Genomic DNA, 16805 nt, shown 5'->3' with positions numbered 1-16805 from the left:
GGGGAATTCCCCATACAACTGATGTAATACTGAATCAACTCATGCCTCACCTCATCATGGACTTATTATCTGATTCTAACTTAGAACTTTGAACTGTATATGACCTCTGGACTAAATGCCAAAACAGTATAGATGAATCGGTTAGAAGCGCTTCGCGCTTAACACCGAGATTCCACTCATGTCAATCAATCAATCAATCAAAGCAACTGGTTCTGCAGCGACGCATCTAATTAAAAAAAATAGCAACCATAATTAAAATTTTAGCATTTTCAATAGGTAGACCGGCTCATAGTGGCAGGCAAAAGTGAGATCCGAAATAAAAGTAAAATTTTTAACAACTCTTTTTTTTAAAATTAAACATTTCTACATCAAGTTAGATGAAAATTAAATAGATATAGCAACCATAACAGAAAACGTGGTGACTATGAATTATATTTAATTTCGAGTTTTGAATTAGAGTTTCATGCGTCTGAAGGTTGCGTCTGCGTCTGAAGGTTGAGTACAACGTTGCTTCCACAGTAAAACTTCCTTAACAATAATATTAGCAGCTGCAACGTCTGATATGTCCGGCCATGTCGTTAAAATTTCTTCCAAACACCCTTCAATTTGTTTTTCACTCAATTTTACTACTGAAACGGGTAAAATGTTTTGAATACTTGTGAGTACTTTTCGATGGGCAGCAAATCTTATATTTAATTGGCAAATAATGTGGTCTAAAGCAGGAATAAATATCAATTTCCTGTAATAATCTTCGGGAGAACATGCAGGATAATTTCCTCTATTCCTCTGTTTTGCTGAAAGGCGGGGAATTTTGAGCTCTTCTCCAACTTCGTCAGCAAATTCAGTCGCATTTTCAAATAAAGATTTAAATTTTGATTCGGCGTTTTCACGTGCACTCTTAAACAGGTTTATTAAATCATCTGCCATATCCACAGCGGATACTAAATCAACCTTTACTCCTTGTAAGTACGTTGATAGCCTGTGAGTAAAGGAAAAAAGCTCATGGATCACTATCAAAGAAATAATAAAATTCCCACCTTTTAAAGACTGTAACAAAATGTACGCTTTCTTTGAAGACTCGTTGTCTCCTGATTCCTGAATTTTTTCCAGAGAGTAAAATATTGGAATAAAAAGTTCTTTGAACGTAATAACTGCATCAAGTCTTTCTGTCCACCTCGTCTCACACAATTTCGTTAAACGTTGCTTTTTAACCTAATTATTTATTTCATTAATTTCATTTCGTAAAATGGCTTCTTTTTTGCATGAATGCCTGAAAAAGTAAATCACTTCTTTTATAACGCCTACGGCATTCCTCAAATAGGAATTAGCACATGTATCGCTTAAGGCAGCGATTCTCAACCTGTGGGGCGCGCCCCCCTAGGGGGGCGCGAGCATACTAGAGGGGTGGCGCGAGAATATTTAAGAGAAAATATTATTTAAAAAAACTGATTAACTGGATGAAGGGAAATCGCACATACACATAGAAAACAAAATACATTTCGACATATTTAATAACTTACTGAAGTGAAACAACTTATTAAATGAAAACTTAAAGGTGGGAGCCAAGGGTGGCTTTGCTTTGAGGATTTTTCCTAATTTTCTGATTAAGTCTGTGCGACTGATTTTTTTTCTGTAACATCTTACACCTATCTCTAATGTATACCATGTATACTTTTAATTGTAAAATAAAATTTCATTTGTTTTATAGCACAATTTCAAAATTGTAGCTTCTGCGCGTAAGGCTTCCCTCAGGTTCCAAAGGTGAGCCATATATAGAAATCACTTTTTCACTTACTCAAATTATCTTCAGAAAAAGCATTTGGACTGGCAAACGTTTTTTAAAAAGGCTTGCTGGTTGGAACAAGTTTCCCGACTATAAAAAAGATATTTGTTTTTAGAGTGTATAATTTGTTTATTGATTTTACATTAATAGTTCTCGTGTGAAGTCACTAGCGATTCTTTTGAGTTAACTCATTAGAATTAATCAAGAATTTCTGAGTTATTTTTTTCAAAGGATTAACTAACACGAGTTAAATAACCATACTAGAGTTAACTAACCTAACCCATAACTAGTATAAAAATACTCAAATTTACCAAAATCGACCACAAAAATAAAAAAATATCTGAAAAATTACTTTAAAATGCAAACAATACAAAAAACTTGAAACAAAATATCGCAAACTCTACTAAAGTGCAGAGAACATCAAAATATTATAAAAATTCAAAAAATACTTCTTAAAATGAAATAAATCAATTCTTAAAATGAAATAAATCAATTGGCATTCAATTCAATCATTCCTTTTTGAGAAATAATATGCTAAGTAATGATTTATAATTAACTCCTTTATAGATTTCCGTTTGTTTCCGAAGGTGGCCCACGTGTCTCCAAGGTGGCACCGGTGTCGGGCCACCTTGGCGACTTAAAACTATTAATCTGATTGATTAATTTGAATTAAAGTAATGTGGCTGAAGAAAACGAAATAAATTTTCAGAAAACATATCCTAACTCAAAGTTCTAAGAATTTAAACACATATAAATTACAATATCTTCTCATCCGGAAATCAGAACGACAACTGCAAAAACTTAGATCACTTCATACAATGGAGGCCATTCAATGAAATATCTTACATTTCAGCCTCGTGCACCTCAGATACAAGATTTACAATGCAGCAGGGACATCTTATGGTTCAAAATAAATTTAATTTTACTTTGGGGGGTGGGCTACGTTAGGAACACTGGCCACCTTTGGCTTACCCACCTTACATAATCAAAACATACTAAATTTTTTAAAAAAATTAGTAATTTTTAATGACTTCCTTGGGCCTGTCTTGCAGAGCAAAGTTTTTTGAGGTGAGACTTAATATTAGAAATAGTCACTCTCAGTTCTGTTTCTATATTTAGCCGTGATCTGTATTTTGTCTTCAAAGAAGTCACAGCAGAAAATCCAGTTTCACAAAGGTAGGGTGTTGAAAATGTTAATAGAACGCGAATTGCCCTTGTCTTTAGTGCAGAAAAATCATCCCCCAGCCCAAAATTCAAATAGTGATTTATTACTAAATTGTATTTTGGTTTTGCCACTTGTCGTGAAGTCTAAGAATTTTTCTTCCTCATGAATTGAGACTCCTTCAGGAGTCTTATGAAAGAGATTACTAACCCACTCGTAACTTGCAATAAGTTTGTCGTCAGCAGGAAAATACTTTTTAAAATTCCTTGCCATCATGGCTAAATGATTTTCAATGGTTACAAAAAGAACTTTTACATGTTCTTCTTCAGCCTTATAAGTTTTAGTACAATTATCCACATTTGTAAACATTGTTAAATTTTTTTGCTTTAAATTTCTGCCCCACAATTAAAATTTTCTACAAAAAGCACTGACTTTATCACTCGTATCCAACATATGTGTATTTGCTCCTTGGAGTTGAAGATTCGAGTTATTTAATTTCTCGAATATGACAATCAAGTAGCTCAATTTCATCAAAAATAAACAATAGTGAAAATTCTCGGTTTCCGTTCTGTCATCTTCTTCTAGGAAAATGGCGATTTCTTCTCTTAATTCATAAACACGTTGCAAAAATTTCTCACGTGATAAACATCTTGCCCCGTATTTAAATAGTAACTCTGAATGTACTGAACCCATGTCGTTGCAAAGAGCGGAAAGGATTCTCGATCTAAGGGTTCTCATTTTTATATAATTTGCAACGGTTACAATCGTAATTAACACAATATTTAAACCAGCATTTCTTTCGAAGCCAAAGCTTCTTTGTGGATCATGCAATGTGTCCAGACGCATTGAGGCGATTTTTGTTTTACAAGTGCATGTATACTTTCGAACCTTCTGGCTATTGAACGAGCAGCATCGATGCATATTCCGATGCAATTTTTGCATTCTATGTTTGCCTCATTCATAACATCATTTAAAATAGTAAATAATGCTAGCGCTGTTGTTTTGAGTTCTATGGATTTTCAGAAAAGTAGTTCTGCTACTGGCATATTATCACAAAATCAAACATAGGCAATTAAATGAGCATCTTTATTAATATCTGTTGCTTCATCAAACTGTATTGAAAACATTTTGTCACGCACCATCGAGAAAAGCTGTCACTACATTTTCAGTTGTATCACCAATTCGAAAAGCAACAGTATCATTTGAAAGAGGTATGAACTGTGATTGTTTTGAAAAATTAACTCCAAACACAGTTTCAACAATCTCAATTGCTGCTGGCTTTTATTTTACTTTTGTTTTGGCAGTTAGTTAAAAATAATTTAAGGACAGAATTCAAAATACTCAATATTCATTATTGTTGTATACATTTTACTGTAAGTGGGGGGCGCGATGAAAATTATGATTGAAAACTGGGCCGCGAATATTGAAAGGTTGAGAAACGCTGGCTTAAGGCTAAGTTAAGAGAATGGCTTGCACAATGAACGTATAAAGCTTGTGGATACATCTCCTTAATACGAGCTGCACACCCTTGCAACTTTCCGCTCATTGAAGACGCGCCATCATATCCTTGACCTTTTAAAAACTTCAAATTTAAATTTAATTCTTTGCAAGTATTGGTTAATTTATTTGATAATCCTCTTCCAGTGACGTCATCAACTTGCACAAAAGTCAAAAAGTCTTCTCTCAAAACTAGTCCTTGCTCGGTTTTTTCTAAATATCGGGCACAAAGTGATAATTGTTCAACCCCGCTAACGTCTGGAGTTTCATCAGCTAATATGCTGAAGCATTCAGACTTGTTGATCTTAACAACAAGCTCTTTTAAAATAGTCCTTCCACAAATTTCAATGAGCTCATTTTGGATTTGAGGACTTACGTAGCGGCTTTTAGAAGCGGCTTCCTTTCGAGCAAAATGCTGCCTTAGACTTTCATCCCCCGCTGCCATTCGAAAGCGCAGTAGAGATCTAAAATTTCCATCATTGTGGCATGGAGCTTTCATCGTTATCGGTCCGGAGTCACAATGACTACGGCAAGCTAATTCTTGTTTGCCTATTAAAATTATAGTTTTGATGATTGATGTTAACACTTTTCTATTTTCCTTAATTGTGACTTGTTTCGCAGTGTCAAGTTGAAGATGTACGTTAGGAATTTTATTTTCATTAATGCTTATAAAATGTTGCCCAGACACGCATGCATTTTTGTGATAGTCTAAATTTTGATGATAATTAAACTTCTCTTTAGCGTTTTTCCATTTATTAAAAGGCTTTTTCACAAGAGAATTTGGCACTGTATGGCTCCCCTTACCTACTTCTTCACTACAGAAGAAAAAACAATATCGACAAAATGCACCGTCCAAATTTCCTGAATATTCTAACCAAGGGAATTCTAACAGCCATTTTCTTTGAAATTTTAATTTTCTTTTTCCACTAGTAGGAAACTTAAATGATTCATTTGGCATACAACGATTTTTTAAAATTTCCCATTTTTCTTCATCAGTGTATTTTTTACTATGCTCTAAACGCGAAATATCTTTTAACATCGGATCACTTCCACTTTCGATAACTGATTCATTTAAAACTGCAATGAAAATTATGTTTTTAATGAAAATGTGAAACAAAGGAAAGTTTTAAAAATTAAAGCAAATTTGAAACTTGAAAATATAAAAAAAACTTTCAGTATTGAATAAGAAAAGCCGTTCATACGATTCGCATTTAAAATTGCTAACAAAGTAAATAATCACCTCAAAAACGAAATGGGCAAAGCTGTTAGAAACGGAAGAAAAGAAGCACTATTTATGTATACGTTTGAAAAAAAAAAAACGATTTGTAACGCTTATAATTTGGAAAAAATATTTGATGGGTAAAAAAAATGATTATAATTTTGTATCAACTCGATATTTAAGTGTATAATTAAAGGAATCTAGAATAGAACTATACATATTTATAAGAATAATTGAAATGTAAAAAAAAAATATTCTGAAAGATAATTCTTTCAAATATGTAAATGTTTATTATATACGATTATTCAATTATTTTATATCTTTCGGCATGTCCAATATGAAATAATTTTAAATCAAGCAAATAGAACAGAATCAAGTGTAATAAAATAATTTAAAGTCAACAAAAAAAATATTATTTTTATTTTGCTTTTCTTTATGCTGAGGAAATTAAAATTTATAATAATGAAAATTCTCTTTTCAAGAAAATACGTTATTAGCAAAAATCAGTAGAAAGTTAAACTGGAATAATAAAATTTGACAAAAAAATATTGCTTACCTGCTGTTTTTGAGTTATTTCCTGAACTCGAACAATATTCCATATTAGTGAAACAATCGTTTATCGAAACGGAGTCAATATCTTTGTCATTATTTGTTTCAATTCTTGGCCTTTTAATTAGCCAACGATCCATGATTATAATCGAAAGAATCAATCACTAACATAAACTAAAATTCTTTTTCCCCATCTCTTTTATTTTTACCCCCTAACGCTGGAGATTGGTTGAGACAGCGGCCTTGAAATTGATCTCGTCAGCAATATTACTCGCGTGGTCACGTGTAAAATGAAAAAGAAACTAACAATTGTTTTTTGCATAGATGAAGAATATTGATACTATTTTTATATTTATTATTAATTTTTATTTTTATTATTAATTTTTATTTCTTTATTTAAAAAAACACTTGTAAATTAAATTGTATTTATTTTTATAGAATTGTCCATTTTGATTAAACAAGTTACGAATAATTTCGGGGGGGGGTTGTCCCCCCCCCCCAAAACTACGCCACTGATCATAATTGTACTAAGATTCAGCAGAAATAAAGTGACGGTCAAGAGGTACGACGCATATGAACCAGCTGATGGAAAATTCTACGTGCATGGTTTAGTATGCTGTTTCCCGCCATTTTAGTCATTTTTAAGGGTAAACTCTCTGTAAAAATGTGTTAGCATATTTAATCAACATGGATGATATAAAATGTATTCATTGTATGTATTCTCAAAGACATATCTTAATGGTACAACACTGTTAATTAATAGTGTAAAAATGCAATGTTTTTATAAGGTTCAGTGCCACTGCCTGGTCCACATTTGCCCGGTATACCCTACAGGGATGCATTTTAAGATTCAGTTCCATTGCCTGGTATACATTTGCCCGGTATGCCTCACATAAATGTTTTTTGAGATCAAGTGCCACTGTCCGATATGCATTTAACCGGTATATATTGAAATATAATAACAACGAATAAATTAATATCATATCGGATATAACAAATATTTCGGACATTTAAAAAAACGACTATGTGATTGTTGACATTCACCAGTGAAAGTCGACATTCTCTTGATTTAGGGCATTCACGGAAACATATATATCTGGTAAAATCGCTTGCATTTAATGGCGGAATAAAATCTTTTAATTCCAATTTATTAAAAAATAATAGAGTACATTAACTTTGGAACTATTGGAGAAAATATTTTCTGAAACAAAGTAGAATCCATAGTAGTCGGAGTCTCCGGGAAAAAAATTTAGACTAAATGTATCGACTCAACTTTAACAGAGAGAGTCTTATTTTAAAATTGAATAAACTTTAATTCACAAAAAGGTGAACACAAAATAACAGTACATTTTTAAATTAAAAATTTATATGAATTATAGATTTTGAGGGATGATTTGTGTATATTTTATATTTATCTTTCAGTTAGTGAAAATAGCTACCACAATTAAAATGTGTTATCTAAGAATAATTCAAATTTTAGCATTTTGAATAAGTGGTTAGGCTCATAGGTGCTGGTTAAAGGATAAAAGTTAACCCTTTCGAAAGCCGTGGTATGTATACTTACCACCACTTTTTATCACTTTTAATTTAGGTTTCCAATTGTTAATAATTTCAGCGTTCTTGAAGATTTAAATTTAAGTCTATAATCAATATTACTAATGTTATGTAAAAACGTCAATTTGTCATATTGAATTTTTCATTGTTTTATTATTTCTCAAGCAAACGTCTTTATTTTTTTATGGCTACCACAGAAATGTTCTTTTGTGTACATATGCTTTCATCAATCTTTAATGCATTTTCATATTTCTATCGCAAATAATGTAATATTATAAATTAAGATTGTATTTCATGTATATTCATCAAATTATGGCTATTTTCAATTTTTGAATCAATATATTGTGTACATATGCGTTCATCAATTTTAATGCTCGTCTTCATATTTCTATCGCAAATAATGTAAAATTTAAATTAAGATTGTATGCATATTCATCAAATCATGGTTGTTTACATATTTTCATGGCAATTTATGTAAATCACCGTTCAAGTCAGTATATACTTCAAATCATGTTTATATTCTTGCAAGTGTTACCACAATGTCACAAAAACAAAATGTTTTATTCACTGCATAATTTATTCAGTGCGCGGCCTAGGTACCCAATTTGTATTAAATAAAGAAAGAAAAAAAGCGTTCTTGAAGAGCGTTAGAATAAAATTGGTAACCATTTGGTAGTTTAAGGAAGCGTATAAAAGTTATAAAATACATAATTCCTTTTGAAGTTGGTAGCATTTATAAAATTCATTTTATAAATAAAGAAAAATAAAAGCCAATAAGTTCCTAATAGGTCATGTTAAATATATTTACCACCAAAAAATGGCATTTTTATAAACTAAATGAGTTTTTTTTTCTAGTATCAATTACTGTTCTTAAAACAATTTCGATTCAAAAAATACTTTAATTTACTTTTACTAGTAATAAATGGCCCATTAAAGGGTAAAAAGTACCACTTTTTAACAACACTTTTTTTATAAATTAGATATTTGCATCAAGATAGTTCGGATTAATGAAAATTGAATAGAAATAGCACCCATAACAGAAAACGTGGTGGATATGAATTAAATTTAATTTCGAATTTTAACCCTTTGACGGTCAGGGTAGGTTTCGTTTCATTAATTCGCGCAGTATTACGCGCAAACAGTAGTCGAAAGTGACATCTGTTTTCCACCTCCGTTCGTCCGAAAATGTCACCACCCTTCTCTGGCGATGCCAACAGCTCCGTCTTCTGGAATTGTTATAATAAAGTGGTAGCAAATTATGTAGTAAATTTCGTTGGAGATGGACAATTACGTCTACTTTTTAACCAGTAGATTGTTACTTCGACGTTGCATTTCATATGTTACTTATAGTTATTGATATTTAGTGGTGAAAAAATTACTTAAAAGGAAAGATACTAAACTGAAAGTAACTTGACTTTCGCTATCGCTAGGAAGTACTATTTTACAAAGCGGAGCAAGTTGGCATCTCTGGATGAGGTAGATGGATCGCCTCTCGCGTTTTAAAAATTTCTTAAAGTATTCGTAGTACATAAATAACAGTTTTTACGTACTTTTCGTTTTTAACATAGTCAGTGCGGAATAATAATGGCGAACGAGCTCAGCTCGTCAGCGCGCATTGGGGAAAAATTTCACTACGCAAGTAGTGCTCGTTACTAACCATTACGGTCAAAATCTTGCTCCCGAGCGGAACTCGTTTGCGCGCATTATGAGGAACGATTCGATTGCGAGCTGAACTCGTTCATAACCGTCAAAGGGTTAAATAAGAGGTTCATTGGAGCCAGCTTGCATACCTGCCAACTCTTCCGGATATTCAGGAAGATTTTATTTTCATATTTAATGTGATAGTAATTATATACTATTTTTTCTTTTATAAACTTAATTTTTAAATGATTTCGATCACCACTATTCTCATAAAAATTAAGCACATATATTAATATGAGTTACTATCATGGTTGTCAACTTAAGTTTCCTCGAATACAATGTATTTGTTTGCTTAATTCCATTTTAATACCACTGGGAAAAATGATAATGGAAGGGAATAAAAGTTGGCAGGTATGAGCTTGTACAGACGCTGAAGACATTTTTTCTTACCCGTGGATACATCAAAGAATGCAGAAAAGAGAAGTCAAACTTTTCAAATACGTATCTAACTTAGTGGTTGCACTGCGTGGAACGCTATACCAGAAAAGCAACTTGCACGATGAGCAATATACTCAGATTTAGCAAAGCATCATATGTACAAATAAACAGCTTATGCGCATAAGAAATAAAGTGACAGTCAAGAGGTGCGACGCACATAAACTAGCTGATGGACAATTAAACGTGTATGGTTTAGTATGTTGCCACCCGCCATTTCAGCCACTTTTAAGGGAAACTCTATGTAAAAATGTGTTAGTAGATTCAATCAACATGGATGATATAAAATGTATTCATTGTGTGTTAATCTTCAATATCTTAATGAATAGTACAACACTGTTTATTAATAGTTTAAAACTGCAATGTTTCTTATGGTTCAGTGATATTGCCTTGTACACGTTTGCCCGGTATGCCCTGCATAAATACTTTTTAAAGGTCAAGTGCCACCGCCCGATATGCATTGATCTGGTATATATTAAAACATAATAATATCAACGAAGGAATTAATATCATATCGGATATAACAAACATTTCGGACATTTACCAAAGCGACTATGTGATTGTTGACATTCACCGGTGAAAGTCGACATTCTCTTGATTGAGGTCATTCACGGTAACATATATATATCTGTTAATATATCGGTAACATATATATATCTGTTATCGCTTGTGTTTAATGGTTGAAAAATTCTTTTAATTCTAAGTTGTTGAAAAATAAATTAGTACATTAACCACTGGAGAAAATATTTTCTGAAGTAAAGGAGAATCCATAGTAATTGGAGCCTCCGTAGAATGAATTAAAGGAATAAATCAGAATCAAATAGTTATCTTGATATAAAACTGGGTTATTATTTCAGAAATTAAAAGAAGTAATTGCTCCCATTGTTTCAAATTAGTTGCTAGACTAAAATAGTTTTATACTGATTATTGATACCCATGATTTTATTTAACTTTTTCAGATATTTAAAAGTGCTATGCTGTCAATTAACAACTTTTAATTACCAAGCATTCCATCCTGCCTTGTTCAAATAAGTACCAAATTAGTTTAAAATATTCAGGATTCTCAGCTTCTTATGTCAATTTTATATCTTAAAACAATCCTCTAACTAATGAATTCTAAATTCATTAGTAGTATAATATTACTAGTGTCGATCTACTATAACTTCATCGGACGTTATTTATGACTCCACGTACTTGAAATGCAGCAACTAATTTCGGGCAAAATTTTCGACTAAATGTATTGGGACAGAGTGACTATTTTAAAATTAAACAACTTAAATACACAAAAGAGTTAAGATAAACTACCAATGCATTTTTAAATAAAAATTATATATCAAATATGCATCCTAATTTAAAAGTGCTTGACAAGCTTTGTAGCATTTAATTAAATAAATTGGCAACCATAAATAAAATGTGGTAGCTAAGAATGATAAAAAATTTAGCATTTTCAATTGGTAGACCGGCTCATAGTGGCAGGCAAAAGTGAGATCCGAAATGAAAGTACAATTTTTAACAACTCTTTTTTTTAAAATTAGACATTTCTACATCAAGTTAGTTCTGATTATGAAAATTAAATAGAAATAGCAACTATAACAGAAAACGTGGTGACTATGAATTATATTTAATTTCGAATTTTGAATAAGAGGTTTATTAGAGCCAGCTTGTACAAACGCTGCAAACATTTTTTCTTACCCATGGATACATCAAAGAATGTAGAAAAGAGAAATCAAGCTCTTCGAATGCGTATCTAACGTGGGGATTGCTCAGTGTGGTACGCTATTCCAGAAAAGCAACTTGAAAGTTGAGCAATGCTCAGATTTAGCTGACCATCATAATTGTACTAAGATTCAGAGCAAAAGAAATAAAATGACGGTCAACAGGTACGACACATATGAATCAGCTGATGGAAAATTCTACGTGTATGGTTTAGTATGCCGCTCCCCGCCATTTTAGTAATTTTTAAAGGTAAACTCAATGTAAAAATGTGTTAGCGTATTTAATCAACATGGATGATATGAAATCTATTCCTTGTATGTATTCTCAAAGAAATATCTTAATGGTACAACATAGTTAATTAATAGTGTAAAAATGCAATGTTTTTTAAAGGTTCAGTGCCCCTGCCCGGTCCACATTTGCCCGGTATACCCAACAAGGAAGCATTTTAAGGCTCAGTTCCATTGCCTGGTAAACATTTGCCAGGTATGCCTCACATAAATGTTTTTTGAGGTCAAGTGCCACTGTCCGATATACATTGATCTGGTATATATTAAAACATAATAATATCAACGAATAAATTAATATCATATCGGATATAACAAACATTTCAGACATTTACCAAAGCAAGTATGTGATTGTTGACATTCACCGGTGAAAGTCGACATTCTCTTGATTTAGGGCATTCACGGAAACATATATATCTGGTAAAATCGCTTGCGTTTAATGGCGGAATAAAATCTTTTAATTCTAATTTATTAAAAAATAAATGAGTACATTAACTTTGGAAATATTGGAGAAAATATTTTCTGAAACAAAGTAGAATTCATAGTAGTTGGGGTCTCCGTATAATGATTTAAAGGAACAAATCAGAATCAAATTTTTATCTTCATATAAGACTGGTTATTATTTCAGAAATTAAAAGAAGTAACTACTCGCATTGTTTCAAATTGTTTTATTACATTAGTTTTGTTCTGATTATTAATATCGATGATTTTATGATTTTATTTTTCAGAGATTTAGAAGTGCTATGCTATCAAATGTCAACAATATTTGACAAAGCATCATATGTACAAATAATCAGCTCATGCGCATAAGAAATAAAGTGACGGTCAAGAGGTACGACTCATGTGAACCAGCTGTTATACAATTCAACGCGTATGGTTTAGTATACTGCCACCAGATATTTTGGTCACTTTTAAAGGAAACTCTATGTAAAAATGTGTCAGCAGATTTAATCAACATGAATGATACAAAATGCATTCATTGTATGTTTATCTTTAATATCTTAATTAATGGTACAACACTGTTTATTAATAGTTTAAAACTGCAATGTTTCTTAAGGTTCAGTGACACTGCCTTGTACACATTTGCCCGGTATGCTTAAATACTTTTCAAAGGTCAAGTGCCACCGCCCGATATGCATTGATCTGGTATATATTAAAACATAATAGTATCAACGAATAAATTAATATCATATCGGATATAACAATCATTTGGGACATTTAAAAAAGCGACTATGTGATTGTTGACATTCACCGGTGAAAGTCGACATTCTCTTGATTTGGGTCATTCACGGTAACATATATATCTGTTAAAATCGCTTGTGTTTAATGGTTGAAAAATTCTTTTAATTCTAATTTATTGAAAAATAAATTAGTACATTAACCACTGGAGAAAATATTTTCTGAAGCAAAGGAGAGTCCATAGTAATTGGACAACTCATTTGGCGTTAAATAGAACAGCAACTCATTTGTGAAAAAATTTTAGACTAAATGCAGAGATGCCAACTTGCTCCGGACAGCAAATATATGTTTTAAAGTGGTAGTTTATCAATTGTGATTATTGGTTTAATAAATTCAATTTAGTAGATTTTTATCCACCACTATTTCTAAATAATTAGTAGGCTTAGATAATTCACTACTTTATAGAACTTATGTAATACTAAACCTTGCAAGCAAAATAGTCTAACATTTGCAAAATTTACTTTGTAGTTATTTACCGTTTTTCTAATTATTTTCGCGTGTCCGGAGCAGTAGGCATCTCTGAAAATGTATTGGGACATAGAGAGACTATTTTAAAATTAAACAACTTAAATACACAAAAGGATTAAGATAAACTACCAGTACATTTTTAAATAAAAATTATATATGATTTATGCATCTTAATTCAAACCAACTGGGTAAGCAGCAACGCATCTAATTAAAAAAAATAGCAACCATAATTAAAATGTGGTAGCTAAGAATATTTAAAATTTTAGCATTTTCAATAGGTAGACCGGCTCATAGTGGCTGGCAAAAGTGAGACCCGAAATGAAAGTACAATTTTTATCAACTCTTTTTTTTAAAATTAGACATTTCTACATCAAGTTAGATGAAAATTAACTAGAAATAGCAACCATAACAGAAAACGTGGTGACTATGAATTATATTTAATTTTGAATTAGAGGTTCATTGGAGCCAGCTTGTGCAGACGCTGCAGACATTTTTTCTTACCCATGGATACATCAAAGAATGTAGAAAAGAGAAATCAAGCTCTTCGAATACGTATCTAACGTGGTGATTGCTCAGTGTGGTACGCTATACCGGAAAAGCAACTTGAAAGCTGAGCAATGCTCAGATTTAGCAGACCATCATAATTGTACTAAGAGTCAGCGCATGCGCATAAGAAATAAAGTGACGGTCAAGAGGTACGACACATATGAACCAGCTGATGGAAAATTTTACGTGTAAGGTTTAGTATGCTGCTCCCCGCCATTTTAGTCATTTTTAAGGGAAATTCAATGTAAAAATGTTTTAGTATATTTAATCAACATGGATGATATAAAATGTATTCATTGTATGTATTCTCAAAGAAATACCTTAATGCATACCTGCCAACTTTTGATCCCTTCCATTATGATTTTTCCCAGTGGTAGTAAAATTGAATTAAAATATCAATTATAAGCAAAAATATACGTTGTATTCGAAAAAACTTAAGATGACAACCATGTTAGTGATCCATATTTACATATATGCTTGAAAAAATACTATATGACCGGTTGCTATTTCTATATGACGCCGAAATCCTGATTTCGCTTCAATCTTTCGAAGTGAATTAATCGCAATTAAACAGGGCATCGATGCTATAATTAACAAGAGTGACTTTGGAGATCTTTGGATCCTGTCGGACAGTCACAGCTCCCTTCAACACCTACACAATTGGACTAAAGTTGGAGACAAAACAAGCACCTCCATCCTTCTTAAACTTCAACTTATTTCAAAGCACCACGACGTACATCTTCAGTGGATAACATCCCACGTTGACATCTTTGGAAATGAGCAAGCGGATCGCTTGGCCAAGGAGGGCTGTAGTCATTTAACATATTCGTCCTCAGCCCTTACCTTTTTAAGAGTATGAGTCCAAAATCAAAAGCCATCTATCAAAAAAGTGGAGGATCCCCCCCTCTCATCATTGGTATGCAGCCAAGGAACCGGGCTCTTCACTTGTTCATACAGGTGATAGAGCATCTCAAACAGCTATTTCCAGAATGGCAAGTGGACATACGAATAGTCTCTCGTACTTTAAAGGAAAAAAGACTTCTGCAGTCTGCTCTAAATGTGAAGCCCAACAAAACTCAGCTGAACATATCCTCGACTGCTTGGGCATTCCAAGGAGGACTTATATGCTTCTCCACTTCTTGTAATTGACTTTTTGAGGGTTAACAACCTACTGGATCTTGTCTGACTTCGTCAGACAATTAGAGGATAAGAAACAACAACAACATATATGCTTAATTTTTTAAAGAATAAAGGTGATCAAAATAATTTAAAATAAAAGTTTTTAAAAAAGCAAAAGTATATATTTACTACCACTTGAAATATAAAAATAAAATTTTACACCAAATGCGTAAGAGTTGGCAGGTATGCTTAATGGTACAACATTGTTAATTAATAGTGTAAAAATACAATGTTTTTTTTTAAGGTTCAGTGCCACTGCCCGGTCCACATTTGCTCGGTATACCCTACACTGAAGCATTTTAAGGTTCAGTTCCATTGCCTGGTATACATTTGCTCGGTAGGCCCTTCATAAATGTTTTTTTAAGGTCATGTGTCTTTGCCCAATATGCATTTATCCGTTATATATTAAAATATTATAATATCAATGAATAAATATCTTATCAGATATAACAAATGTTACCGGCAAATTCACCAAAGCGACTATGTAAATGTTGACATTCACCGGTGAAAGTCGACATTCTCTTGATTTGGGGACATTCACGGTAACATACAGGGTGTCTCAGTTAAGCGTTTCAAAACTTCTAAGAGGGGTAGGGGGCATCCTGACGACTCGAAATCATATAGCAACGCGGGGTCGGAAATGTTTTCCTGACGCGGTAGATGGCGTTGTTCGAAAGTTCCGACCGAGCTTTCCAGTGCGTTGGCCTCCTCAGTCACCCGACCTATCATGTCTTGATTTTTATTTCTGGGGTCATGTGACAACACTGGTTTATGACACCCCTGTTGACAATGCTAAGGAGCTGGTTGCAGGAATCACAGTAGCTCCCGGAGAAATTCGAGATATGCCTGGAGTATTGAAGAATGTTCGGATGTCCATGCACCAGAGATGTGAGGTGTGCATTGTAGCCGGTGGCAGAAACTTCGAACACTTACTTTGACCCATGTGCCTTATGCTTTTTTCAATGTATTATTAAAACGATTTTTCACTTACGGTCTCTTTTCTTTATGGTGCTTCTGTGTACGCCACCGCTTCAGGAAAGGATTTGCGACCCCACATTGCTATATGATTTCGAGTCGTCAGGATGTCCCCTACCCCTCTTAGAAGTTTTGAAACGCTTAACTGAGACACCCTGTATATATCTGTTAAAATCGCTTGTGTTTATTGTTGGAAAAAATTCTTTGAATTCTAGTTTGTTGAAAAATAAATTAGCACATTAACTTTTAAACCACTGGAGAAAATTTTTTCTGAAGCAAAGGAGAATCCGTAGTAGTTAGAGTCTCTGTAGAATGAATTAAAGGAACAAATCTGAATCAAATAGTTATCTTAATATAAGACTGGGTTATTATTTCTGAAATTAAACGAAGTAATTACTTCCATCGTTTCAAATTAGTTGTTAGATTACAATAGCTTTGTACTGATTATTGATACTCATGATCTTATGATTTTACTTAAATATTTTTCTGAGATTTAAA

At 32.6% G+C, this 16805-nt stretch overlaps 1 protein-coding gene across 1 annotated transcript; it reads right to left on the bottom strand.

Moving 5' to 3' along the window:
• Window positions 1–453: 453 nt before the first annotated feature.
• LOC147810785 (uncharacterized) lies at window positions 454–4941 on the bottom strand. The gene is made up of 2 exons (XM_087162084.1): window positions 4448–4941; window positions 454–979 (listed from the first exon to the last, which is right to left on the bottom strand). Exons 1-2 carry the CDS (start codon window positions 4939–4941, stop codon window positions 454–456), a joined length of 1020 nt encoding a protein of 339 aa, XP_087018210.1.
• Between the last annotated feature and the right edge of the window lie 11864 nt (window positions 4942–16805).

This window comes from Parasteatoda tepidariorum, chromosome 4 (assembly GCF_982258835.1).
Source record: "Parasteatoda tepidariorum strain Cologne lab strain chromosome 4, Ptep-v5.0, whole genome shotgun sequence".
NCBI lineage: Eukaryota > Metazoa > Arthropoda > Arachnida > Araneae > Theridiidae > Parasteatoda > Parasteatoda tepidariorum.
Note: the sequence above shows the minus strand (reverse complement) of the source record. Positions and strands in the feature narration are given on the sequence as shown.